The sequence below is a fragment of the Exophiala spinifera genome (genome assembly GCF_000836115.1).
Source record: "Exophiala spinifera strain CBS 89968 unplaced genomic scaffold supercont1.1, whole genome shotgun sequence".
Classification (NCBI taxonomy): Eukaryota; Fungi; Ascomycota; class Eurotiomycetes; order Chaetothyriales; family Herpotrichiellaceae; genus Exophiala; species Exophiala spinifera.
Window position 1 is genome coordinate 4,310,472 of NW_015622513.1, and position 26,604 is coordinate 4,337,075.

The window sequence follows — 26,604 nt, forward strand, 5'->3', positions numbered from 1 at the left end:
AAGTGCGTCTTCTACAGGATGTCGCAAGGAGCAGGCGTACGTTATATCTTTTTTGACACAATGTAAGCACTAACATAAGGCGTAGCGCGAGGCCGTCTTTCCAACACGACAGGCCCTAGGTCTGATGAACAACAAGTTGAAGGGTGCTCAGACAGGTCACAGTCTGCTCAAGAGAAAGAGTGAAGCCTTGACAAAGTATGTAATTGATCTACTTCCAGGGATACCGTGCTAACGATTTCCTGCCAGGCGATTCCGAGGTTCGTGCCCTGGCTGGCTGGGGGTGTGCCATGCTCTAACCATACTCTACAGAGATCCTCAAACGTATCGATGAGGCCAAACGGAAAATGGGCCGAGTTATGCAGATTGCAGCTTTCTCTCTGGCCGAAGTATCGTATGCAGTTGGCGGAGACGTTGGCTATCAAATCCAAGAGTCTGTCAAGACGGCCCGATTTCGAATCAAGACAAAACAAGAAAACGTCTCTGGTGTCTATCTGCCACAATTTGAAGGATTTACCAAGGAAGAGATCAACGACTTTGGTTTGACAGGTCTTGGAAAAGGAGGACAACAAGTACAACGGTGCCGGGAGACGTATACCAGGGCCGTTGAGACCCTTGTCGAGCTGGCCAGCCTGCAAACGGCATTCATGATCTTGGACGAGGTCATCAAGGTCGTGAACCGAAGAGTCAATGCCATTGAGCATGTCATCATTCCTCGAACAGAAAACACCATCAAATGTGAGCACTCATTCCGTATCTCCGTGTCCCCTGTGCCATTGACCAATCTCTACAGATATCAACTCCGAACTAGACGAGCTCGATCGAGAAGAATTCTACAGGTTGAAGAAGGTATCAGGCAAGAAGCAGAGAGACCAAGCTGCAGCAGACGCCGAAATGGCAAAACAGAGAGCGGCAGAGGCTGCAAAGGGCAACGGGAACCAGGAGCCCGAAGCCGACGCTGCAACACAGGATGTTCTAGGAGAACATGAAGACGATGATGTTATCTTTTAAAGCGATTTCGTGCGCCGGTTCTTGCTGGCCACCTTAATTAGCAACGCCGCTGCAATGTAGCAAGTACTACTGTATGAGTACCCAAATCAGCCGTCAATGTACCTAGATATTGGGGATATCAAGTCCATGGTGAACACTATTTGTTCTTCTTTTGTTCACCAAAGCTGTTCGTAATGAGAAAAATACCAAGCCACCAACGCCATGTCCCTCGTCCTTCGTGGCTTATGCTCGTTGATACGTGACTCTGATACCCTTTCCCTCGTCACCAAGCTGCATACCCGCCGTGGCCTCTTTGGCACTTATCGCGCCGGCTTCAGCCTCGTACTCGACAAAGGCGATGCCCTTGCGACCGGGCACCATTCTGACCTCCTTGAATCCTTCAAACCTGCTGAATATCCGCGAGAGTCCATCCGCGTCGTAACTGTCAGGTAGATCCCGAATGAACAAGATCTTGTTCGGAGGCAGGTACTCGTCCGGCACGATCGCCGCGGCGTTCGTGCCCGAGGACTTGAGGCCGGCGCCCTTGGCCGTCTTCGCCGGTCGCGCCGAGAGTCCCCCAGCGGCCTCCGGCGCGCCAGCCAACGGCGCCGGTCTCTTGAGTTTCTGCTGCGTCGCCTCGAGCGCCTGTTTCCTCTCCTTCTCGGCTATCCGCGTTCGCTTCCACTTCTCCAGTCCCGACTCGCCCTCCTGCTGCAGCACCGTTGCGTCGGACCGCGTGCGCGCAAAGTCGAGTTGCATGGGCTTGTCGAACAGCTCGAACCCGTTGACTTCCTCGATCGCCTTGGCCGCATCTTCTGCGCTGTCGAAGACGATAAACGCCTGGCCCTTGGCCTTCAGGTTCTTTTTGGCCACGAGGTCAATTATGTTGCCGTACTCCGAGAAGATTTCGGTCAGCGCCTCTTTGAGTTGGTCGACCTTTATCCGCTCTTCGAGGTTCTTCACGTAGACTCTGGCATCTCGGTCAGCAATAGGACTTGTGACGACACGCTTTGGGGTCGAAGCGAGGAGAGCGCGGCGTACGTTGAGCTGGGCGCATTCTGCGTTGCAGTCGCCATGGCTGCGACGGACGTGAGAGATGGATCTTGTGTGGACAAAAGAAAAGAGATGTTCGGGGAAGGCTATGAAGAGACAGTCCTTGCACAGGTCTATTATATCATCGAATCAGTGCTCGAGCATAGAAGTTAACGTTGGGCGGTATGTAGGCAGCCTCTCCAGGTACAGGTACAGGTAGGTAATAGTTGATAGTCTTTGAACGTAGCGGGCAGAACTGGCTGGGCTGGACTGGACGTACCCCAGATTTCTTGGCACAAGCCTTTCTCTCATGCTCAGGCGTCCTCGGATGATACGATAAGGCCACTTTCACCAATGTTCACGAGTGTGTCTTTGGCTTGAAAAGATCTCGCTGCAAGCTTGACGACGTTGCCTTCATGTCTGCGTATCCTGAAACAAGCTGAGGAGGGTATCTCTCTACCTGTGCTTCTACTAAGTTCACGGATGGAAACAAGTTACGTGATGGGAAGGGACCCTTTGGTCCCCGTCTGACTCTACAACCAAATGGGCGTTGGAATCAAATATCGAGTTCATTTCTAGGATGATACCGTACGCAACAGACAACCTGGACGCTCGCCGTGCGTAATATGTGCAAGATAAGGCGTGCCCATCAACCCACAAATGAGCATAACTCATGGTATATTAGTCCTAGGGGCTTTGAATACGCGGCGAGTTGAACATGGTATTGCTGACCCTAAGACAAGAAGCCGGGGCTTTGAAGCAAGATGACCTTTTTTCTAACCCCACACCATTGTGCCTGGCTGGCGAGACTACTCCGCGAGTTTATGCCTTTTCTCTCAGCTTAAGGTATGTCAAAAGACCCCACTGTACAACGAAGAAACTGGAATGGTGATCGAGGGCCTTGTTGGGGTTGACAAGCTGGATTTCGTATCGTCGTAGTAGCTGAGGCAAGACCTTGTTCATTTCCAGCAGAGCGAGATGTCGACCGATGCAGACGTGGGATCCGCCACCAAACTACCCCGACGATTAGCTCCTGAACGAGTCTTCTGCGGCGACGAGAGAAACCTTACCTGGAACATACACCTCTCCATTCTCTTTATACTCTCCTTGTCGCCTTCAATCCATCTTTCTGGCCTGAATACTTCAGCATCTTGCCCGAAAATGCCGGTGTCCCTGTGCAGAACCCAGCCATTGACTGCGACTTCTGTACCACCTGGCAGCTTATGGCACCCGAGCTCCGCACCGCCAGGCGGCACCTTTCGCGTGATGTTCAAGCCGACAGCGGGGTTGATCCTCATGGCTTCCTTCAAGCAGGCCTGGAAATATGGCAGGTTTTGAGCCTCGTTGTACGTGACCATGTCCGAGAGATCGGCAGCCAGAATCTCCTTCATCAGTTTGTCGTACACACGCTTGTTCGACACCACTTGCCACATGAAGCTCTGCATGGTACTCGCCGTGCTATCACTTCCCGCGAAAATGGCACCATGCGCAATGGCGAATACGTCGCCTTTGCCGAGGGCTTCCGGGTGCTGTTTCTGTGCTTCGATCAAACTGTTGAGGAGATCCTTGTACTCGACCTTTTCGCCTTGAGGGTTGGTGCGCTTCTCAAGCTGGCCCATAGCGACACGTGTGACTAGAGCGTTCTTGGTAGCTAGGAAAGGAATGAATTGCCAAAGAGGATTACGTCTGAAGATGTGGTCAAGCCAGGGAACCTGCCCAATCAGGCCGTTGTACCATTGCGAATCGTCAATGGTCTTGATTGCCCGGTCTACGTCGACACCTGCCTCGAGGAAGCCAAACTTCTTCGAAAACGCGACCTCGCCCAAGACCTGTACTCAGATTATCAGTTTCTCCCGCTCTACTGGTTCAACATTCCCCTCGAGTCACACTCACATCAAAAGCAAAGAAATGCAACCAATCTCCTAAGTCGCAAATTTTGCGAGTTTCGGTAAACTTATCCAGCTGTGAAATGAGCAGCTGCTCAGTGCCTTCGATGCGGTCGGTACATTGTTGCATTGCAGCCAGACTGTATGGGGTGGTTGCATATCGCTTCTTCACGCCATGCACAGACTCCCTTGTCTCGGTAAAGATATCTGGATTCTCTGGAGGCGGAAAGACGCCGTAGAAGTCGGTCTTGTGGAATCCCTTGCCAGTCTTGAATAGGTCGAGGGCGGCTTCTGGTGACGAAAGCGAGACTTCATTTGGTCCAGTCCGGACTATTGGCCCATACTTCTTGTGGACTGCGATATAGTGCTCTTCGTTCTTGCCCGTCCAGACGCTCCACATCCGCCATGCTCGGGTGCACGAGGCGAGGAAGGGTCCAGGGAACTGTCGCAAAGGCGACGAATATCGTCTGTAGAGGGGTCGCACGACCAGAAGGACGAAGAGGGTGACGGCAGGAACCAGAAGAGGGTTTGCAGCGACGAAAGCCCACGCGACCAAGATGGCGGACTTGGGGACTGGCGCCTCTTCGGTCATGATTTTAATCGCCATGTTGATGTGCCGCACGCAAGGGAGTGATGTCTCTCGATGTCACTGGTAGGAGAGACTGACAGAGGTCGATATAGCGAAAGATGGGAAGCACATGGACGCAGTCGCCGTATTGTTCCAGACCCCCCCTAATACTACCACCACCACTGCTCCCACTGTGACTTATTGACCACATCTCTCCAGGCCGTATTTCGCCTGCCTCTCCACTAGAATGCCCGTATTCATGGCTTGATGGTACTGAGGTCCTTCCCCATTCTCAGAAACAACAAATGCCCCACTTGAGGGAGCCCCACGGTATGTGGTAAGGATTTTGCGGGCAGCGACACGGAGAGGGATGTCCGAGTAATGGTTCGGGGAGGGTCCAGGTCGTCGATGGAGCAGCAGTGTTTGGGTAGAGCCACATCTGGTGAGATTGTCCCGATAAATCAATTGCCGATGAATCCATTGGTGTATCGCCTCCTGATTTTCGTCTCCAGATGGACGCAGAGCCACCACGGAGCTTGTGCGGTCTGTTTTGTCACCTTGGGAGTTTACCCAGATTGCACAGCCGGCGAATTCATCGCAATCAGACTCCGTGGTGATCTAGGACTGCAATACCAATGTCTCAGCTGATAGAAGGGAGATGCCACCGGGCTTACCCCAATGGCGGGTTTCATCACAGGCGAACATTGCTGCTCGCACTCTCTGTCTGGGGTTCTGTATCTACCCCACATTCTCAGTGACGGCTGTACGGGGAATCTGTCCTCGCAATGATGTTCGGCAATATTTCGAGCGGCTTTATTGTTTATGGATTAGAAAAGTCTTGAATCAGCTTACTGTCAGGCTTATTGGAGAGCACAAGGCACCACCGTTCATATGATCTTTGCTGTGGGACCAGGAGACAGATATCCAAGAATCTCATGTCTTCTATTAATACGAATATTCGTGAAAAGTCCAACGTGGCATGCAGCTAAAAGTACAGCGAGTTCAAAAGGACCAAAAACCTATCACCCCTTCCTCTTCCTAACTCCTTCCGCTTTCGAATCGCCTTCGACAGGAAGACCATTGACGAGAACAACAGGATGAGTTCCGTTGGGTTTGGCATCCTTGTCAACTGGTTCGTCATCATCTTCTTCGTCCTCATCGTCACTGCGTTCATCCGCCACCACACTATTGAACACAAAATTCTTCGCAATCCGGAGGATTAAGAATAACCAAAACAGGTTGACGGCTTGGAGACAAGCCAGCAGGGAGAATGTGATGACCTGACTAATCCAACACTTGTATTGCTGGGTTTCCCAGTTCAATTCATATGGCCCGACAGTCCGGAACTCGGTTAATGTCGCCCACAGAATGCGAAGATTGATATAATGTCGAAGGTAGATCCAGATGACCATGAATAGGAAATAATATGGGCCCACGATGATGGAGTCGAGGTAATTGAGGGTTTTGGAGGTCTGAAGCAAGTCAGTCTCGGTCTCCTGCAATCCACCATCACGACTTACCGCAAGGAAGAAATCACTAATGTCGTGTGTGATGTAGACTGCAATACCCATCTTCGCGAAATGGAAGCGGTAGCTCAACCCAATCAAGGACAATGTTACGATGTGGTGCAGCACCAACTCTCTGAAGTCTTTGCGAGGCTTCTCCTGTTGCAGCACCAGGACAATGGCTTGTTGAGCCCAGTATGCAGCCTGCAGTAGATAGTACGCCTTGAATACTCCTTCGTGCTTGCGGTGAGGAAACCCTTCAAACATGGCCGTGGTATTGAAATACCACAGCGGCCCCTGCTTCATGACATAGAGTCCAAAGGGTCCAAAAATCGCAAAGTACATGGCTGTGTAGACTTGCTCCATGAAACGCGACTGCTTCCCTCTCTTTTTCATTCCACAGTAGACGGCCAGGGGTCGCAGGAGCTTTTGCATTATAAATTCCCTTGTAAATGTCAAGACGATTGTATAGAACCCTACAAAGGCCCAATCGGCATAGCCCTTCCCATACATGTTTGGTCCGCCTGGGTAGTCCGGTCCCAAGGGGTATGATAGGAAGATGGCTTTATGCAATGGATTTTGTTCTCCAGGGTTGGCAAAGTAGGCCCCGAGAATGCCCACCATCAAGATCAGAGGGTTCAGCCAGGTATGGCGGTAGGAGAGATTCTTCCATTTGCGGAATGCCGAGCGAGCTTTCCGTCGCTTCGAGTGAGGCCTTAGTTCTTTCTCGCTGGTCTGCGACATCGTCAGCGCAAGTTGAACGATTCCAGGAGGAATATGCATACAGAAGGCTGAAGCGGCTGCTTTGGTGTCATCGTCGCCCACGCAGGCGCGCTGGTGTCTCCACGGGGGTCGCCCCCAAGGTTGCTCGACGTTCGGCGTGGACGAGCCATGAGGGCGTTTCAAGCAGCCAGGATATCAGGCGAGAGGAAAGGAGATGCCTACGGACTAAAAGACAACGTCGAAGATGAAAAGACAATGGAGGGTGGTCGCAAGTCACCACATGCGGCAGCTTATTAAATAACAATTATGATCTGCTGCATGAAGTGAGGAGAGCCCGCATCATCCTTGGTTGGAAAAAGTCTTTGGCACAGCGAATAGGCGGCCTTGCTGGCTCACTAGGCTAGCCTCGCCGCCGGAGCCGCCTCGGCCGTACTTCGTATTACTTGTCCGGACAACAAACGGAGATACGAAGTGTCTATGGAGCACAATTTCCATATTTCGAGATTGGGAATTGCCCTGATGCATTTCGCATGGTTGCTAGGTATCCACTGGAACGACAGTAAGCTATACACGACGCTTGAAGGATACAACGAGACCAAAAAAACAAGAAGCGCAATATGAGTGCGGCCGACGGAAGATGGCTCGAGGGTTTGGAAATTGCTTTTCTACACACTAGCGATGATGGTGACAATTGTGCAGGCCTATACAAGTACGTCTGCCGGTCCTCTGGAACAGACCTGTAGGAACCTCTGGAGGGTGGGGGAATGTTCGTCCCTATGTTCATTCCTCAGATTCCTTCTCGTCTTTGTCTGATTGTTTCTCTGGAGCGCTTGGCTGGGACTTCTCAGGGTCTTTGTGGCCTCCGATAGGCCTTGATGAGTCGACGGTACCGTGAACTCTCGCGCTTTCCGGAGTGCCTTCGGCCTTCTTGGACTTGTCACCCTCACCCATATATGGGTTGCTAGCAGATGACAAATCGCCTTGTTTCTAGAGTTGTTGTGTCAGAAAGAACCCATACGAGCGGGTCGACGAAAGAACTCACCTGCTGATCACCTGCAGATTCGGTGGTGTCTCGCTCCTCACCAGCTGGTCTACCCTTGGGGGTTCTAAGAATGATGTCAGTGTGAATTGTACCAAAATTGTGGATTGTCCAGCAACGTACGCATCCTCCTCTGCCTTCAATTCTTCCTTTGGCTCCTCCTCTTCCTTTGGCTCTTCTTCTGGAGCTTCTTGTGCCTCCTCCTTAGGTTCAGCGTGGCCGTGCCCATGGTCAGACTTGCTTGGACCTTGTTGGAGGAGCCATCCACCAGCCACGACGGTGAAGACGGTGGATCCAATCAGCCTGAAGCCAACCATTAGAACTCTGCCATGATACTGCGTGTTTTCCCTAGAGAATCACAAACCAAGGAAGGTCGCTGCTCTTTTTTGGGGTGTGTCCCTCGGCATAAGACCTGCGGCCGACATCTCGGAAGCTGGTTCGAGCTTGCGCTGCAGCTCGCTTTAGAGTAGCTGAGCGAATGCTACCCCGAAGGGCAACAGACCGTGCGAAAGCCATTAACGGATATATGAGAGGAGAACGGAGCCGCAACCGGGGGTATGGAAGGTGCAAAATTCAGGATGGGATCAATGCAATCGCAGTTGTGCTCGCAACTTGTACCTGAGAAGCTCCGGGAGAAGCTTTGGACAAATAGTGTGGAGTGATTAAGCCCTGCGTCATGGCTTACCTAAGGCAATTCTTCCCTCCGGAATATTGTCCCTCCCACTCCCACTGCATGTACACGCCGTGCAGCCTGCACTATTTCACCACATTGTCCATCTCAACATCTGTCGTTTCTCGTGAAGCTCGCAGTGTCTCTCTCACCTCCGTCCTGGCCAGCGTTTGAGCGTGTTAGTTTCCTGACATCATAGCCTGAAATTTACGAAGTGTCCTCCGTCTCCCCCGCATCAACGCGACGACATCCAAATGACTGGAGCGACCGCGAAATCATTCCATCTTTGAGATTGTGCCCTTTTACCGCCACTCTGTAAGATGGCAAAGGATCGCAGCATAGCTCAGGCGAGCATCTCAGGGCTGCTGAACAAGATCAGCGACCCTGACCCGGACATTCGTTTCATGCAGCTCAGTGACCTGGCGAATGTGCTCTCCTCGACCTCCACGGAATACCTTCGCAATGACTCGCACACTGCAGCCCGGATAATCGACGGTTTGCTCAAGTCACTAGCTGATCAGAACGGCGAGGTTCAGAATCAGGCTCTGAAGTGGTAGGTCACAATGTGTCGCACGCATGTCCTCTGTTGACGTCCAGACAGTATTGGTCCGCTGGCTGCTCGCACACCAGGTGATATTGTGGCACCTTTAATCGACAAACTCACTGATCTCACCAACCGTGAGATCGACCTTTCAATCCCTAATACCGCTCTCCGAAGTCTCATTTCAGCTTTGCCCCAACCGCAGCCGAATGGAGCGTCTGCGCAGGAGGTGAAAGACGCTTATAGTGCCATCAGTAAGGTCTTGATACCAAGATTGGTCGGCCATGTCGTCTTGCCTACCGGTAAGACTCCCCCTCGACTACCAACCGGTTTGCTGGAAAACCACAAGGATAAAGGTTACAGCGCCGATGCAGTCGATGTCATGATTGAGATTGTGAAATGCTACGGCTCCTTGCTACAAGAGGTGGAACTGGTTGAACTTGCAAAGTCCACCATGCACATAATAGAGAGTCCCCAGGCTGGTGGAGTGGTCAAAAAGAGAGCTCTGGCCGGAATAGGCGCATTGCTGGTCCATTTCAACGAAGGTCAAGTCGGCTCTTTTGTTGCTGCACTGAAAAACAGCTTCGACAATCAACAGCTTAGTATGGAGCATCGGAAATTCCTTATCGCCACAGCCGGAACTCTCGCACGGTCAATTCCCACCAAAGCCGGTCCATACCTTGACAGTGTCGTGCCTTACGTGCTGGGAGTGCTAAGCCAGCCGGAGATCTCGTCTACTGCGTCCATTGATGACGATATGGAGGTGGACACAGAGACGGAGGAGTTGCGAGAAACGGCGCTCATCTCTTTGGAGTCTATGATAGGGTCTTGTCCCACTGAGATGCATCCCCACCTTTCGGACGCCATCGACGCCGCCTTGCGATATCTAAAGTACGACCCGAATGTGGCAGAACTGTCTGATGATGAAATGGGGGGCCTTCAGGACAACAACTCTGACGATGGCTTCACAGAGGATCCTGCTGACGACGATGACGACGATGAATATGCAGAGTTGGATGACGACGATGCGTTTAGCGATGTTGACGATATGAGCTGGAAAGTTCGAAGATGTGCTGCGAAAGTCTTGTATGCCATCATCTCCGGAGCTACAGCGGCAGATCGAGATCTCCTCTTTGGCAGAATCGCTCCTGATCTCATTTCTCGACTTTTCAAAGAGCGCGAAGACAGTGTTAGATTGGAGGTCATCGCAGCAACCACGATGTTGATTCGCAAAACAGGCTCTTCACCATCTCTCGAACTCTCTCGTGTTGACTCTTCTGAGAACCCCGCTGCACCGACTAACACTCGAAAACGAAGACGTCAAGATAGTGAAGCCGACCGACAGGATCCAGATTTAAGAGGCCTCGTTGCTGCGCGCTCCAGTCCCCCAATCATGCCAGCATCACCTCCTACTGGATCCCAAGCAGAACTCGTCGCACTTGTTCCGAGAATTGTTCAGGCTCTCTGCAAACTCTGGAAGAAAGCCAGCATGTCTCTGAAGCAAGCATCTGTCATAATGCTGAAGACTCTTACCCTATCGCGGAATGGCATATTGTCAGATCATCTGCAACAATTGGAAGACCCGATTGCGGATGCCCTGAAGCCCTCTAACGCGGCTGGCTCAGGTGGAACGGGTGCCGGAACATCAGCAACAGTGTCAAGTCTTCAGATTGAGACTCTGACTTTGGTCAGCACTATTGCGGAGACGAATGGCACGACTGTGCTGATTCCATTTGTCATTGCCCTGATACCACCAGTCACGACGATTGCTCGCGACCGAAATTACAAAGTCTCAAGTGAAGCTCTTTCCACAATCGAACAATTCATCAAAGCACTTACACCACCTCGCTTGGCCACGGCGAATCAAGATCATGCTATGCACATTCAGAAGCTGTGGGATGTCGTGGTCAGCCGAGTAACTGATAATAATACCGATCTTGAGATACGCCATCGAGCCATCCAAGTATTTGGCGTACTTATTGCTAGAACTTCTTCCACGCAACTGCTCCCTAGCGATTCTCGTGTCAAGAGTCTAGGCATCCTCGACGATAGACTACGAAACGAAACCACAAGGCTTGCTAGTGCAAGGGCTATTGGCCTAGTCGCTGAGGCAGCGGGAGTTCACGATAATATCGGAACTGCCTGGATCCAAGATGTGTCGCTCGAGATGGCCAATCAACTTCGGAAAGCCGACCGCGCTCTTCGTGTTTCTTGTTTGGAGTCGTTACAGTATCTCGCTCTCAATCCTGTGACGTCCTCACAGTATGAGACGAAAACAATTGTGCAGCTCCAAAGTCACTTGATGCCTCTGATTTCGGCCAATGACCTGCATCTTCTAACCCCAGCACTAGTCATTCTGTCAAAAACAATCCCAACAAACGCCGCAGCTCTGGTCAACGACGACACTGTACGTGCTCTGTGTGCCATTACCCAAGCTCGCCTGGAAGGCCCGCCACTTCGAGCGTACCTCCTTGTGGTCAAGGTCATTGGTGAGCAGGGAGTTGGTGCCCTCCTCATGAAAGGGCTACTAGCTACTGGCACCAGCGGCGAAACAGCGGTGCTTGGGAGGGCGATTGGTACTCTACTTGTCTATGGTGGAGACAACTTGGGAGTCACCATATCCGACTTTCTCCAAGAGCTGGAAGCATCCGACGATGTTCGAGCAGTCTGCCTTGCTTTGACTGTTCTTGGTGAGGTGGGCTTCAGGATGGGATCTCGGGCTCCCATTGACATCCAAACCTTCATCAAATGTCTAAACGCCGATGCCGAAAAAGTTAGACTCACTGCTGCTGTCGCTCTAGGGAGTGCCAGCTCAAACAACGTCTCTGAGTGCCTTCCGGTCATTTTGCAAAGCCTGAACCGGGACCCCGGTCAAGACTATCTATATCTCCACGCGCTGAAGGAGATTCTGGAACACGCTGACAACTCCTCGGGTGAACTGACACCGTTTGCGTCTGAATTGTGGCAGAAGTTGTTCGCAGTTTCCGAAGCAGAAGACAACAGTGCTGTTGGAGCCGAATGTATTGGCAGATTGGCCACGATAGATCCTGATGTCTATGTGCCGGAGCTGGCAAGATCGCTGGAGAATACTAACCCTGCCATTCGAGGGACCGTTATTTCAGCATTCCGATTCACTCTCGGCGAGACGAGCAATTCATACAACAGTCTCCTGGTCAAGATGATGACACCTATGCTTCAGACCATGCTCAATGATTCGGACATTGGAAACCGACGTCTTGCGGTCACGACGCTGAATGCAGCCATTCACAACAAACCCGAACTTATTATTCCAGATATCGGTCAGATTCTGCCCACCATTCTTGAGTCCTCACACATCAATCGTGATCTCATCAAAACTGTCAAGATTGGCCCGTTCACCCATCAAGAAGATGGAGGTCTGGACCTTCGCAAATCCGCGTACGCCACGCTGTATGCGTTGCTCGACTGTCCCGGGGCAATCTCACATTTGCCCATTCCCAAAGTCTTTGATCGTATCCTTGACGGTATCCCTGACGACACGGACATTCGCACTTTGTGCAACCTCATGCTCTCACGTCTCTCGGTTATTGACCCAGATGAGACCCGTCGTCGCCTCTCGGCGCTCTCAGAGAAGTTCAAAATCGTCCTCGGAGCAAAGATTAAAGAGAATGCCGTCAAGCAGGAAATCGAAAAAGTCAACGAAGCCAATGCTGCCGTCATCAGAACCACCATGGAACTTGAGCGGAAATTCCCCTCGGCCAGCGCCGACGTCAGCGGAGACCTGGTGGCCTGGAAGGGCTATGTCGAATTCGTTAAGAAGGAATTTGCACAAGTCGTGCGCAACGTACTTGCAGAGGGAGCTTGAGGCCGCGATTGGGTTTGGGTTTGGGCTTCTCTGAGCTGACATCAGCTCCGGGATGTGAAGAACCCCACAAACACAATGATAGCCACGTTGAAAGCGTCACATGAAGGACGGAGGCTGGGTGACCCATATGCGATGGTGGTACTGGGCCATTAAGCAAAACGAGAGAACTGATTGATCGCCACGGACGAGGTACGATTACCTATGGTTGAAACCTCCCCAATATCACATCCCCACTACTATCGGTGGCTTTCCGTGATCCTTTGCATCTGGAAATCGACCACCTTGCAAATCAATCGGTGTCAAAGAAGCCATTAGAAAAGTTCAGGTGATGGATGTACAGAAGGAAAAAAATGACACCAACCCATCAGAAAATAGACAGTAGCATAAACATGCAAGCATATGCAATCATGCATGAGTTTCCACCACTCTGACTTGATGGTTCATTCTCCTTTTCTTCATTGCTATCATAGAAACGGGTGGATGGTTCAGTTCGTATCTGCTTGGTCTGGGAGAGCGTCCAGGGCGGAGTGCCTAGCGATGAATCGGGCCCAAGGTCATTGAATGACCCCTTTCCATTATTTGTCCCTTCCTCCTGGGTCCAGACAAGTCTCGCTGATCCTGGAGCCTCCTTCCTGCGTTCTCTAATACGGAAACTTTCTCTCCCACCAATGTCTTACTCTCGTCACCTCCTTGTACTCGCCGCTCGACGATCTGGGTGATACTAAAGTTGCAGCGGACAACACTCTCGGGTGACACGTTCGCCTCCAGATAGCAAGTCCCGTCGGCCACCCAGAAAAGACAACCTAATCCGATCAAGGCAAGCTTTGCGAATGGGTGCCATTCTGGTTTCCGCGCTTGGACGCGATGATAGAAGTCGACATGAACACATCTGAAAAGACATAGGAACACAAAAAGTAGTTGTGACATGGTCGGACGGGGTGCTGGAGACCGTAACTGTGAGTGTCGTGTTACAAAGTCAAGAGAAAAAGAGGGTGGATTATCATTACCTCTTGACTCTCACGGTAATATTGGAGTGTATGTGTGGTGTTTTTCGAGCAAAGCCAGCCTAGCTGGGCGATGGTCGTTCGGAGTAAAGAGGTGTATTTGGGAAAAAGGGGTAATAGGCAAATATGTGTCGTCGTGTCTCATTTCGTCCTGCAACATCATGATCATGTAGATGTCGCAATTTTTGTCCTCTCCTTTTGTCGCAAGGCAAAGTTTGCACCGAAAAACTCAACAACGGGCCTTTCGAGGACAGAGGCAGTCGGCTGAGCATTAGGGAGGGTAGGAACAGCCTTAATTAACGGACTGATAGAGTAGGAGAGGTTCGCCGACATTCTCGATCTCCGGGATCGTGCATTTCAAGTCGAAGGCTTTGGATAGTACGATCTTAAAGATTTTCTGCACGTTTATGCTGTGGCTCGTGCTGCTGAAGATCAAACTCGCGCGCATGGCTTTGGCGAACCGTCGTGCCTACAACGCGGGAAGTGTCAGTATGGTTCTTCTCATCCAACTCGGACCCGTGCTTGTGTCTGTAAGCGTTTTTTGGCTAAGAGCCGGAGCATACCTGGTTGCTTATCTCTTCCTGGTCTTCTCTGGGGAAATTGACAAAATGGTCATATTTTGTGCCGATCAAGAACGGTATGGCGGTCTTGTTGAAACCCCTTCCCTGCCTGTACCATTCTTTGATGCTGTTGAGGGTTGATTTGCGGGTGAGGTCGAACATGAACAAAATGGCCACGGCGTCGTTGCAGACGAGTGGTAACATATTGACGAATTCACGTTGGCCACCCAAGTCCCAAATCGAGAATGTGATTTCGGTGTTGCGTATTGAGATTGTCTTTTCCATGAAGTTCACGCCTGTATGTGGTGTTAGCAAGGAATCGGAAGGGGGATCAGGTAACTGCATGGCGCACCTAGAGTTTGGATGTAATCTTCATCCCAACTACCTTCGACGTATTTGACCATGAGACTTGTCTTGCCTATTTGTGCATCTCCCACCATTCCCACCTTGATGACAACACTGCTCTTGTTGGAGGACTGCGATTGTCTATTTTCTTGGTACTGTGTTTGTTGATGGCCTCCCATTCCGGATCCCGGCCTCGAATTCGGCTGGGGGTACAGGCTCGGCGAGTGGTATCTCTGGTTCGTGTCATTATCTAAAGGCGGAGTGGCCGTGGCTTGATGTGAAGGCATAGCTGGGATTGCTGTGGACTCGTCGTGCTGATAATTGTCGTTGACCTGTGCCGAGTCGGCGGGGTATTCGTTGTGAGGCGCAAAATCCATGGCTGGCAAAGGACTCGGGTTGGATAACGAGCGGCGAGGGAAGAGTGGATGGGTGGAATGGGCGTTGACTGCTTCGAAGCTAGGAGGTCAAGTTCCTGCGAGGGATGTCCGGGGCTTTGTTCATACAGCGATCGAGGGCGTTTACGTTCGCTGACGGCCAGCGCTTTCAATTGGCTACCACGACACGTCAAGAGCACAAAGTCAAAAGGGTCGCGTTTGGTGTTTGTCGGTCGGTGGACGGCGGCTTATGTAATGATTCACCATAGCAAACCTCATAGCAACACACAAAGAGGTTGACAACAGCGTCCATATCAAGATCATGACATCGCTAAAAGGATTCTGATAGCCTACCAAGACATTTACTTACTCCCGTATATTTGACGACTTCGTGACCTTCCATTACACCGCGCCGCCTTCTGAATTGCGTGCCCGTGCTTCCTCCACACTTCGCTGCCAGTCTGTGCGACTGAGGTAGATGAACTCGATCAATGCCACCAAGCCCAGTGCAATGGCTACACCAGTCCACAATCCCATCAGATCCCAATGCTTGCCAAAGGCTAATCCAAAACTGAGGGGCAGAGCAAAAACATAGTAGCAAAAGATCTGAACATATCCACCAAACTCTTGACGACCAAGGCCACGAAGAATACCATTACAAGCAGCTGCCAGAGCGTCAAACAGCTGGAATGCAGCACAAAGTGGGAGAATATCCGCCACGATGCGGATGACGTCCGGGTCAGAAGTGAACAACCGAGGAATATAGTCCCTCAGCGCCGATAGGAGCGTCACGTTGAATACACCAACAACGACTGCAGCACAGAAAGTGACTTTGGTGCTCACCTTGGCTGCGTCGGCAAGTGTTGCTCCAATCAGATTCGCAACCCGTGTTGAACCGGCTATGGACAGCGGGAATGGAATCTGGAACGTGATTGAGGTAAGTGTGGCCACGACAGATTGTGCAGCCAGCACAGTCGTGCCAAAATATGAGGCTGCAAAAGTCAGAATCTCGAAGGCTAGCACCTCAGCCTCTATCATGATAACGCCAGGTAAAGCAAGTTTGACCATAGGGCCCCAATTCTGCAGGGCCTTTTTGGTGAAGCCGTTCCAGCATGACATGCCTGACTTTGAGAAATAGCGCACATAAATGAATAGGCCAAGCGGGAGGAGGTTGTCGGTAATGGCAACTGCGAGTGGTGCACCAGCGAACCCAAGCTCGAGTTGCCATACGAAAAGCCAATTCATGAAGGCGTTGAAAGGTGCGCAGAACAAGAGGACGTAGAGAGAGGCAGAGAACAAGCCCTGTGCCTGTACATAACGCTTTCCTGCCTCGAAGGCCGCGTATCCTGGCGCACCAGCCAGCACAATCTTGAGGTATAATCCTGCAAGTTTTGCCACAGCAGGCTCCGGTACGATAACCATCAATATATGGTCTGCGAGAAGCCAAACAACGGCTATAGGTATAGTGATGGTCCAAAGGAAAAACACCATGCGTTGCATCTGTAGGCCCACGAGCTTCTTTCGGCCGGAGCCATAAGCCTGTGCACACAAAGTATCCAGAGAGGTTGCCAGGCCCTGATAGATCGCATAACCGGTGATATTGGCGGACATGGAAGCTAAGCTCACAGCGCCAAGTTCGACGGTTCCAATATGTCCAACGGTGAAGATGCTCGCCACGGTCAATGAGTACTGCAGTAAGAAGGTCACCATCAAGGGTGCCGAATAGCGACCAATGACTTTGGCTTCTCGTTGCCAGGTAGTATGTATCATGCCGGCAGCGACGGCTTCTTCCCATTTGGCTTCGATGTTATCCGCATCGCCTTGACCACCGTACGGGAGCGTCGGGTCTCCAAGTAACGGTGTGGCTTCAGATGCAAGACCGGTTGCTCCGTCCAGGGCTGGGACAGCGTCTTCATCCGTCGAGACCTTGCGATCCCCGCCAGGGATCCGGAATATGCTCTTTTTCCGACCATCTTCTGCTTGTGGATGTTTCGGTGGAATTAGATTATTGTCTCGCAATAGACTTCTTTCCTCTTCCAGTGCACGCGCTCTCTCTTCTCTAGATGGTCTTTCATACTCTGCTGCGAACGGCCGGGGGAGGATGGTGGCTCTATTTCCTGCTGCGGCAACGCTCGGTCGCCGATACGAGCCGACGAAAGAATATCCTCCTGGAGCCGACGTCGAGGGTCGCAAAGTTGAACCTCCAGAGTCTGAGTCCGACTCATCCAGTTCGGACTCGGTGTCTTCCTCGATATCTCGCGCTAGTGATGCTTGCGCTATGGGAGAAGCGTTGGGTAGAGAATTTTGCAAGACTCGGCTTGCACGTCTGGTGAGGCTAGTGACTCTCTCGAGAGTGTTGATAGATTTTGGTTGAGACATGATGAGAGGGAAGTTCCCAAGGCGATATGTTACGGGCTACTCCGCTAATGTTGCAAGTGAAGCGCGGGCATGCTCAGTCAGGTCCTTTTGGGGCCTGGTGAAGTTATCTGCTGTATACCACGACGGTGCTCTGGCAAGAAAGTACGAGAAGGAGAGAGAGAGCGAGGAGAGCAGGAGCGCGGACTCAGAGTTAACCTTTGGCTGTGACTGTGTCGACTGATAAAGCTATGGAGGACCCTGCTTCGCTTCGGCCATATGCGGTGCTTTTTTGGTCGGCTGCAACCTCCACATCGGGCGTCGTTTATCGCAAGCTTAATCAAGAGACGAATAGGTATCTCGTAGCGCAAACGTTCTTGCTGGTGGACAAATTAACTAGATTGGTCTATCCGTACAATGTCTACCCATAATCATGTCACGGAGAAGAGATCCAGACAGAGCGTGTTCTTTCCTTTTTGGCAATAACCGGCCTTTGCCGATGCACAAGCACAAGGGACGACAGTGGGTTTTAGGGATGACTTCACCTGGAACGCCAGGGAACCCGTTGCCCGGACGAGCCTTGCCCCGCCTTTCTCAGACTGTTCCCCGGCCTTATCGTGCCTGTAGTCAAGGCCCAAAGCCTTGCCCTTCTAGGCGTCGTATAGGTGAGACGACTGGGCGTTGATTCTGAGGTCGTAAGCTCGCCACCTGTTGGTCCAATGCGCTGATCACGTCTTGCTCGTCGTCGCTTGCATCAGTTCAATCCTTTCAAGCATCCATACATTTGCCGTTCGCCCTTATCATAGTCTATTATAACCTACAATAACGATTCATCCGTTCCCTGTCCCCTCTGAAAAGTTTGGATCTACCAGAATCCAGTCACTCCATGCCTGCAATGCCCCAAACCTCAACTACACCCGATCATGCCGGGGATGGCTGGCACATCCTCTACAACCCATTTACCACCATTATTAACGTAGACGAGTGAGTCCATCCCTGCCACAGAAGCGATCATCTGGACTGAATTGTCTTCTCTGGTAGAGAGCACCCTTCAGGTCCTCTGCAGCTATTCCTTCTGCGTCCCCTCTGGGCTCCGTTATTATTTTCGAACGTCACTTCCGATGCTCGCGACCACTGTGCGAACGAGCGAACTTTCTTGTCCTGGCTCCGCCTTTCAGTCTACATGGCTGTAGTATCCGTCGCCATCTTTGTCAACTTCCATCTCAAGCACCAGCCAACCAGCCTCGAACAGAGACTCTCACATCCTTTGGGTATCATTTTCTGGGCTCTCTCGCTTGCTTGTCTCGCCAGTGGGATGGCCAATTACATGCGGACCGTGACCAAGTATGCGGGTAGACGCGCTTTGGTACAGTCTGGCATCAAGACCCAAGTAGTCTTTGGAGTCGTAGCGACTTCCATTGTAGCTGCATGCGGCCTGTTTCTGGGAGCGGAAGCTCAAGCCTCAAGAACTCGGAGGAACTGATTAGCAAAATATGCTGTCCTTGACTCGATGTCCCTGATCGTTCATGACATTTCAGTTCATGACTCAACGGTATGCTACCAGGGCCGCGAGGATTGGGTGTTTAGGGATACCAGAGCGCAAGGATGCTTGTGTCGCAGCGATTTGTCTTCACGAAACCCGGAGGCAGAAGGCCGGTATCACACGCCGATTTCGATGATTCAAAGCCTGTGATCGACCTCGTCCTTCTTCAGCGGCACAGTGATGCGCATCCCATCCAACTACGAGATTACCCGATTGTGGTGCAGGTAATGTTCTCATCTGGACCACGACTCAAGCTGAATATTCTGCTGCTGTAAAGCGCCAGATCAGACCAGGCCATGGCAAGGCTCCAATCTCATTGTAATAGCTTGAATTTGTTTCATCGAAACATGGTTCTGCTATACACCGACCCTCAGTGAGAACTGAGAACCTTCATGGTCGATAACTTCCGATGCGACGACGAATGAGACACCTTCGTGCTCTCGATATCCTCCTCCGATCCGGCGTCTTTCCACTTTTCCAACTTCACTCCAGCTCTTCCAGCCGTCGATTGTTGATCTGATCGCATTGGACTTATATACATTCCATCCCGATCATAATTTGACGGGCCACGACGAATCGAAGGCACAGCAGCTCGTCTCGCTGGATCGTGCAACAAGTTAGGAAACAATCTGTCGACTATGGGCTTGATTATTGGCAGGCAAGCACAAATGATCCCCACGTTGATTTCGAGGCACGACCACGCTGCAACATCTGGGTAGAAGTGGCTCAAGTCACTCTCGGCGTGGTTGACACCCAGGTTAAGAGCCCTAATACGCAAGCCCGAACATAGACAGGTACTTGGTTCATCATATTCAGGTTAGCGGGCTGGCCATCTACCTCCTTTCTCCTACCAGAGCTTCGGATAGTCTTGCATGAGATGGCGGTGGAATACTTACAAAATTCCCAACGCAAAGACCACAGTGAGCCAATACTTCTGACGCTTTGGTAGATGCAGCCCCTTGATCAGAGGTATAGGCAGAAGCCAGATAATAATTGCTGTGAGCGTGTTGAAGCCGGCTGATGTGTACCAGAAAAAATAATAATTGATACAACGAGCCGGCGGCGAGAGAGGATCCCAGATGTACCTTGTTGGGACGCACTGAAATGCCAAAGTCAGGGTCGAAGCGATACCAAAAAGCGTGACGATGAAAATCATAGCGGTCGTGATGCGACGAAGCCAGAGGCCGACGAAGAAGTTGCGATACTGGAAGAGGAAGACGTTTTGAGTGAGCATCATAGCTACACTGTAGACTATGGTGCTTCCCCAAAGGGCCTGTCAACACCCGTTCGTGTTAGCGATCCGCTTTGCACTGACGTGCCACCGACATTGACTATCCGGCCACCACGCACCTTGAGGAAGCTGTATATTTCGAGAATGGAAAGCTCACTCATGTGCTGGCCAAGCCCATTGTATGCTTCTGCAAAAGTGTCAGTCCAGAAAGGGGAGTCGTGCGCGGGGCGGGGGACTGAGGTTTACGGAATATAATAAGCGTCGTCAACGCCATCGACGCCAAAATGGAGAATATGAGCAGCAAGTCGTCAATCAAGAACTTCTTGACAATGAAGGCTCTGGTATAGAGGCGCACGCCTCCAAAAAGGACCGAGAGGAAGGTGAAAGTCAGGGAACAGACAAGTGCACCGGTGCCGTCCATTGCGTCTGGGTCTGCGAAGAGAGATGGATGGTGGATGGATCGACGTGACGCTGCCGTGAACTTTGTCAGATCCGCTGGAGTCAGATCCATGCTCTTTCAGCCTGTTATTCCATTTGGGTGATGATCCATGGATGTGACCCGATGATATCCTCAAACGACGACTTCAAACGGCGCCGGTAAAAGAGCATGGGAGCGAATGACGAGGTCACCCGATCAGAGGTTCATTCGTCAAGTGAATACAGTGAGCGACAATGGTGAGAGTTCCTTATTCAGCAGAGCAATGTGAGAGCCGAGAATAGGCGACATTGATATTGGAGATTAGCTGTTGAATTCATTCCTATTGATGTCGATCTTGCCGTGGAAACGCAAACAATGATATGAACGAGCCTACCGCGGATGTCTTCACGAGAAGTGCCCATTCACCCTCCGAGTGCCAATACCATGGACTTATGATATTGCTGTTTATGCATGGTAGGTGCGTTTGTTCGAGACTCTACATGATGAATGCTCTCGGTGTGTTTTCGAGGCTTATCACAATGTGCCTACCTCGCCACATATGGCTCTTCGTCGACCTTGGTACCCTCCTTCCAGCAGTCTTGAATCCACGTCGCTCTGACTATTCGAGGAATTCGTCGACTCGGCCAATGTGAGACATCATGTCTCAGTGCCTTCAAGTCGGAATTCGGGTGAGCAATGATGTGTGTCACGCTGGGTTTGACCTTGTCAGGGATCGCGGTCAGGTCGGTGTAAGGAAGGACGCTCGCTCCACCGAATAATGCGATATTGCGCGTCGTAGTGTCCACATACTCTTGTTCGGTGTTCGTGCTGGGCTTGGAGCCTGTCACACCGTTTTTCTTCGACGTCGACGTCGACGTCGTTCTCGTTGTTGCTGTTGTCATGTTGGATGCTGGAGTGTCAAAGACTATCACGAGTTCTCTAAGCATAAAGCCTTTCATCTCGAGATACTCGGGAAACAGATCCTGAATTCTCCTCTCTTCCCCATTGTGGTCGACATCTTCAATATCGTCCATCTTGTCCATGATATCTCTGAGTTCGTCCACGGTCGTGTCTCGGGCGAAGCTATCGCCGTACTCGTCTACGTTTTCGACCCACTGGTCGGCCAGAGTCTCTGGTGTGAAGAACAGATGGCGCCCTGGTTCAAATGGCACCACTGTTTCCGGATGTCCCGTCGCAAAATCACGGCGCGCTTGATCCAGACTGTCAAAGATCCAGGTTGGCTTGACAATCTCCTTTTCGCCCGTCTTTTGGAGACTCGCGACTTTGACTGTCCTTCTGGACGCCACGCAAATTGTATCTTTGACCACGTTGTGCGTCTGGACGATTTTGCCGCCATTCGCCTTGACCAGGGCCTCGAGTTCCAGTTTTGACTTCTTTGGCGCGGGTGGTGTGGATTCGGTCATGATGTAAAATGTCAGTCCGGCGAAAACATTTCCTTGCGGCCCGACTGGAAGCTTTACGTTGTTCACTTCTTTAGCATTGTAGCCTGCGACAGTGACAACTCTCTTCCGTGAGGTCTCTTTGCGTTTTTTCCTCTTCTGCTCGTCCATAGCTAAAGATTTTTCCTTAAGCGTATCTTCGATCGTCTTCCGGATAGTCTGAAACTCTTCCAATGAAAGTGCAGTAGCCCAGTCTTTGTCTTGACGAAGCTTCTTGAACCGAGGAAATCGCAAGGTCATGCCACAGCCGTAGTCTTCGCTTGGAACAACCTGTGCTGCTTTCACCTCAACCACGAGCGAGTCCTCAGGCTTGATCCACATGTCAGGCTTCTCGCGGTTCCCTTGAGTCCCACCAAGGTCGATGTACTTCGTTGGAGGTCGTTTAGCATCCCATTTATGCCACTTACCGTCAGTATGATGGCGAATTGTGGAGTAGTCATTGGCATTGAAACCACCTCCTACTTTGAAGAATGACACGAACTTCTTCGACGTGCTAGAGCTTGGTGACCGACTCTGCTCCTCGGACTGGCTTTGATGTTGACTCTGGCTTTGGGCCTGTGCAGAGCCAGAAACGCGTAGCCCGCACATGAAGCTGGAAAGGTGACCACCCCTTTTCCCCGACCCATAAAAGCCTCCTATGATGAGACAATCAAGTGATTCTCCGTAATCTTTCATGTACTCAGGTTTGACCTTTTGCCAGTCGCCGGTGCGGTCATCCAACTTGTATGCTCCTCGAGGGTTCTTAAGCACCAACCCTTCAGATCCTTCTGCAATGACTTCACGAAGAGCAGCTTCGACATCTTCTGGCCTGGTTGCGACCTTATATGAGTGTATCTCCAGGCGGCCTGGCTCAGACTGAACGCATTCTTCTAACGCCCGTCGGCGGTCAGAAAGGACGTATGGCATTAGGACTTTGTCGTTAAGCAGCAGAATATCAAAGACGCGGAATAGCGGTCGGGGCCCTTCTGCGAACGGGTTTCGCATTTCGGCTAAAGCTGCTGTTTTCAAGGTGCCGAAAGGCACAGGAGCGCCTTCTTTGGGGTCCCAAGTGATCATTTCACCGTCGAGAATGATATTCTCAACACCCTCTTTAAAACAGCTCTTCAAGAACTGAGTGAGAGCACCCTTGTCATCGTAAAGCCCATTACCGTAGAGGTAGGTATAGTCTTTGCCTTTTCGTGACCAGAATTGGAAGCGCTTCCCTCCAACAACCGTATCGTCAGTTATCATATGCAATTGCATACGTTCCCCATCCAGCTTCTCCTCAATCCAGAAATCTTGTTCATCAGGTGTAGGCTGCAGCTTTTGCACGACCTTCTTCAGAGGAGCTTGAGTAAATTGAGCGAGTTGAGGTTGAAAGCATTGCATAAGGCCGATTCCGCTTTCCTCCTTATCGAGACGTTTGTCCGGATCCCAGAGTTCCCAGCAAACTCTCCGAAGGTTACTCGAAATATTGAAAAGGTTTTCGGCGTCTGGATGCCAGATATGCAAAAATGTCTTCTCGGTAGCACCCACCTTCATCGATTTCAAGATAATGCGAATAAGCCAGGTGAGTTCCTCGGCATTCATCCGTTTATAGAACTCAGTCAAGATAGGTAGTTGATATTCCTCTCTGGGGGCAGCGGACAACTTGTCCAGCAGCTCGTTGACTTCGTCGATGTCCATGTCGCCATAACTCGTTCTCATCTCTCGCTTCGCGAGGACGCCATAGCAGCGTAACGGAAAGTCTCCCGAAGAAGTAGGATTACTGACTGCGGAGGGGCTCTTCCAGTCCAGAAGACTCCGCCCGTCCTCGGAATTCTTGTCGATCTTCAAGATCTTGACCAGGAGTTTGGCAAGGACCTTCTCCTTGAGTCCGTACACACCACGCTCCCGGTCTTTGTCGGGAATGATGAGACGAAAGGCCGGAAAGAAATCAGGGCCGACATCTCTCCTCCAACGTGAGATATAGCGTTCAATCACTGCTCTTCGTATTTCGGAAGGAGAATTGCTCTGTCCATTGGGTCCAAGCTTTCTTCGATTTACGGCCGCAGGTTTATTGGTATTCCTTCTACTGTTGTCTAGGAGTGGTTGGAACAGATCTCTGATCAGAGTATGGAAGGGCAGCGCTCTGTGTTTGTTGTGAGGCCTGTTTGGATACTCTTCATCAAGTTGGCGCTCGATCTCAGCTCGATCAGGCTGGCCTCCACTTTCGTGGTCAACCTCCGTCCCATCGCCTTCAGACATCTGGTCGTGGTTGGAGAGAAGTTCGGTTTAGTGCGGATCTTCAGCTCTTGCAGCCTGGCACGGCACAGACAACGCATCTATTTCAAGCTGGAACATTGCGTGGCACAAAATCACGAGATTCACCGGCGTCAACTGCTTGACTGATAGTGAAGTCACGTCGACCAGGGTGCGGATATGATTCCCGTGACGAAAGCGAAAACGCGAGACCACGTGATCTCAGCGCAGCCTCGGGGAATTGGTATGGACTGCCGCATGCGGACTCAATCTGCTTACGAGGCACATTCCATCTTCATCATTCTCTCAAGTAATCTGCATGCCTCAGGATCCCTCACACTCGTTCACCTTCTTGCTCGATCCAACTTAGGACATGTTTACTGCGCTACCAACACCTGACTAATCACACTCGTTTCTCAACTCGCTTTTGATGCCTGCGCATCCGAATGAAGCCCCGATGTCAATGGATTGATGACTGAGAAACAGGCACGGCGTCCACCTGTGGCGCCAAAGCCCTCATTCATACAGCAGGATGCCTCCGCTCTCAGAGTATCTCCTGTGCCCTCTCCTGCTGTGCGTGGAGCCACTCTAGCCTTTGCTCCGACTTCAGCAAAAGCCTCGAATCCGACCTCACATAATCCAGCTGCAGGCGCTTTGCTGGCAGCGAGCCTTGCTGCCAGCAAAAAACCACAAACACCACAGGCCTCCAAAGAAGCAAAGTCGCCTCGGCCAAATGCTCCCTGGGCGCAAGCACCGCCGTCAAGCCCTCGTGGCCGTATGTTGACGGATTCGAAAGTACCTGTGGCAGCAAGCGAGCTACACTCCGACCATCCGCCGCCTCCTCCAGCCTCCGGGCCTCGGCTCCCTCGCTCTACGTCTGCAGTTGCAGCTGCCGCTGCGTCAGCCACCGCATCCACAAGAACAAGCCCTGTACCCATACCAGGAACAAGGAAGCCTATTGTATATTTGGGACCACCAGAGACTCGTCAAGAGGGCCGACCACGGGCCAGGAGTACAGCCAGCCATAACGACGGCGGTCTTTCAGTCTCACAGAGCTCTGATGCCCTTGCTGGCGCTGCCGCTGCTTCCATGGCGGTAGCTGCTGCGCACATTCAGAGTGGCTTCGATGATAGACCCAGGCACGAGCTGGGGTCGATCCCACGGCTAACACTACCTTCCTCGGAGGTTTCAGTGACTTCTAGTCCTTCGCCGTCCGTCACAGCAGCGGCAGTTTCAGCAAGTAGAAACGCGGAAAGCGTAGAAGGCAGGAGACGGGGCCAATCTACCTCTAGTCGAAGCACACAGCTCGATAACGCCCCATCAGTCTCTACTTGGACGGATCGGAGTTGGCATCGATTCATACCATCTCCTCAAGAATCCGAGTCCGAAAATGATAGTGCGCAGCAGGAGATTCTAACGCCCGACAGGGTCCTACCGGCACCCATTCCATTGCGATCTAGCCGAGCTGCTATGATCGCACAAGAAACTCCCGATTCAAAAGGATCTCCAGCGCTTGATACCCGAACCAAAATGACCGCGAGTTCACTTGCTGACGCCATGGTCGCCTCATCTTTGGCTTCCCAGCTTACAGGATCTCGGAATGCATCTCCAAAACCGAGACCTCCACCTCCAGTTCCTCGGCGAAGATCTAAATCAATCGGCCCAGTGGAAAATGTCCGCCATCATTTGCATTTTCCCCATCTGAGAAGTGAGACGCCTCCACCGCCTCCACCGTTGAAGCCATTACCAGTCCGTCATATGAGACAGACATTGCGCACTCAATCGTCCGACCACGACGAGGTTCACAAGGAAGTCCTGCACAAGCGTGGACGAGGTCACTGGACCAGGCATCCTAACAAACATCATGAAGGTGATCGTAAACGGTGGCGAGATAAAATCACAGAGCGAGAGAGGAAAAGGTATGAAGGTGTTTGGGCCGCAAACAGAGGTGTCCTTATCGAGCTGGATCCCGAACTAGCAGTATCTGGCCATTCCAATGATACCACACCTGTAAGCGATCTGGTCGTCAATGTCGTGGTTCGAGACATCTGGGAACGCAGTCGCTTACCCAAAGACGTACTAGAAGAAGTTTGGGATCTTGTGGCGCGACCTGGAGCGAAAGCATTAAACCGTGAGGAGTTTGTGGTGGGTCTGTGGCTCATTGACCAGAGGTTGAAGGGCAGGAAGCTACCCATAAAGGTCTCACCAAGCGTTTGGTCCAGTGTAAGGCATACTCAGGGTGTAAAGATATCGAACAGGGCTTTGCAGAAATAGATCATCATTCGCGTACAACAAGCCG

At 51.5% G+C, this 26,604-nt stretch overlaps 11 protein-coding genes across 11 annotated transcripts; 3 read left to right on the forward strand and 8 right to left on the reverse strand.

Moving 5' to 3' along the window:
* Window positions 1-18: 18 nt before the first annotated feature.
* Window positions 19-1,008, forward strand: PV08_01580 (V-type proton ATPase subunit D; the record flags this gene model as incomplete). The annotated part of the gene is made up of 5 exons (XM_016375941.1): window positions 19-36; window positions 86-195; window positions 247-257; window positions 310-735; window positions 791-1,008. 5 exons carry the CDS (start codon window positions 19-21, stop codon window positions 1,006-1,008), a joined length of 783 nt encoding a protein of 260 aa, XP_016241217.1.
* Window positions 1,009-1,230: 222 nt separating this feature from the next.
* PV08_01581 (uncharacterized protein) lies at window positions 1,231-2,063 on the reverse strand (the record flags this gene model as incomplete). The annotated part of the gene is made up of 2 exons (XM_016375942.1): window positions 1,231-1,957; window positions 2,029-2,063. The coding sequence occupies 2 exons, from the start codon at window positions 2,061-2,063 to the stop codon at window positions 1,231-1,233; spliced, it is 762 nt and encodes a 253-aa protein (XP_016241218.1).
* A 778-nt stretch (window positions 2,064-2,841) lies between these two features.
* On the reverse strand, window positions 2,842-4,512 carry PV08_01582 (uncharacterized protein; the record flags this gene model as incomplete). Its single annotated transcript, XM_016375943.1, has 3 exons — window positions 2,842-3,033; window positions 3,090-3,848; window positions 3,913-4,512. 3 exons carry the CDS (start codon window positions 4,510-4,512, stop codon window positions 2,842-2,844), a joined length of 1,551 nt encoding a protein of 516 aa, XP_016241219.1.
* A 983-nt stretch (window positions 4,513-5,495) lies between these two features.
* PV08_01583 (uncharacterized protein) lies at window positions 5,496-6,871 on the reverse strand (the record flags this gene model as incomplete). The annotated part of the gene is made up of 3 exons (XM_016375944.1): window positions 5,496-5,945; window positions 5,994-6,713; window positions 6,764-6,871. The coding sequence occupies 3 exons, from the start codon at window positions 6,869-6,871 to the stop codon at window positions 5,496-5,498; spliced, it is 1,278 nt and encodes a 425-aa protein (XP_016241220.1).
* A 610-nt stretch (window positions 6,872-7,481) lies between these two features.
* PV08_01584 (uncharacterized protein) lies at window positions 7,482-8,057 on the reverse strand (the record flags this gene model as incomplete). The annotated part of the gene is made up of 3 exons (XM_016375945.1): window positions 7,482-7,688; window positions 7,744-7,807; window positions 7,864-8,057. 3 exons carry the CDS (start codon window positions 8,055-8,057, stop codon window positions 7,482-7,484), a joined length of 465 nt encoding a protein of 154 aa, XP_016241221.1.
* Window positions 8,058-8,730: 673 nt separating this feature from the next.
* On the forward strand, window positions 8,731-12,795 carry PV08_01585 (uncharacterized protein; the record flags this gene model as incomplete). The annotated part of the gene is made up of 2 exons (XM_016375946.1): window positions 8,731-8,963; window positions 9,012-12,795. 2 exons carry the CDS (start codon window positions 8,731-8,733, stop codon window positions 12,793-12,795), a joined length of 4,017 nt encoding a protein of 1,338 aa, XP_016241222.1.
* A 1,296-nt stretch (window positions 12,796-14,091) lies between these two features.
* Window positions 14,092-15,081, reverse strand: PV08_01586 (septum-promoting GTP-binding protein 1; the record flags this gene model as incomplete). The annotated part of the gene is made up of 3 exons (XM_016375947.1): window positions 14,092-14,268; window positions 14,363-14,655; window positions 14,712-15,081. 3 exons carry the CDS (start codon window positions 15,079-15,081, stop codon window positions 14,092-14,094), a joined length of 840 nt encoding a protein of 279 aa, XP_016241223.1.
* Window positions 15,082-15,480: 399 nt separating this feature from the next.
* PV08_01587 (uncharacterized protein) lies at window positions 15,481-17,457 on the reverse strand (the record flags this gene model as incomplete). The annotated part of the gene is made up of 1 exon (XM_016375948.1): window positions 15,481-17,457. The coding sequence occupies one exon, from the start codon at window positions 17,455-17,457 to the stop codon at window positions 15,481-15,483; it is 1,977 nt and encodes a 658-aa protein (XP_016241224.1).
* Window positions 17,458-19,868: 2,411 nt separating this feature from the next.
* PV08_01588 (uncharacterized protein) lies at window positions 19,869-20,628 on the reverse strand (the record flags this gene model as incomplete). The annotated part of the gene is made up of 3 exons (XM_016375949.1): window positions 19,869-20,249; window positions 20,327-20,394; window positions 20,454-20,628. 3 exons carry the CDS (start codon window positions 20,626-20,628, stop codon window positions 19,869-19,871), a joined length of 624 nt encoding a protein of 207 aa, XP_016241225.1.
* Window positions 20,629-21,170: 542 nt separating this feature from the next.
* Window positions 21,171-24,311, reverse strand: PV08_01589 (uncharacterized protein; the record flags this gene model as incomplete). Its single annotated transcript, XM_016375950.1, has 1 exon — window positions 21,171-24,311. One exon carries the CDS (start codon window positions 24,309-24,311, stop codon window positions 21,171-21,173), a length of 3,141 nt encoding a protein of 1,046 aa, XP_016241226.1.
* Window positions 24,312-24,776: 465 nt separating this feature from the next.
* PV08_01590 (uncharacterized protein) lies at window positions 24,777-26,579 on the forward strand (the record flags this gene model as incomplete). Its single annotated transcript, XM_016375951.1, has 1 exon — window positions 24,777-26,579. One exon carries the CDS (start codon window positions 24,777-24,779, stop codon window positions 26,577-26,579), a length of 1,803 nt encoding a protein of 600 aa, XP_016241227.1.
* Window positions 26,580-26,604: the final 25 nt, after the last annotated feature.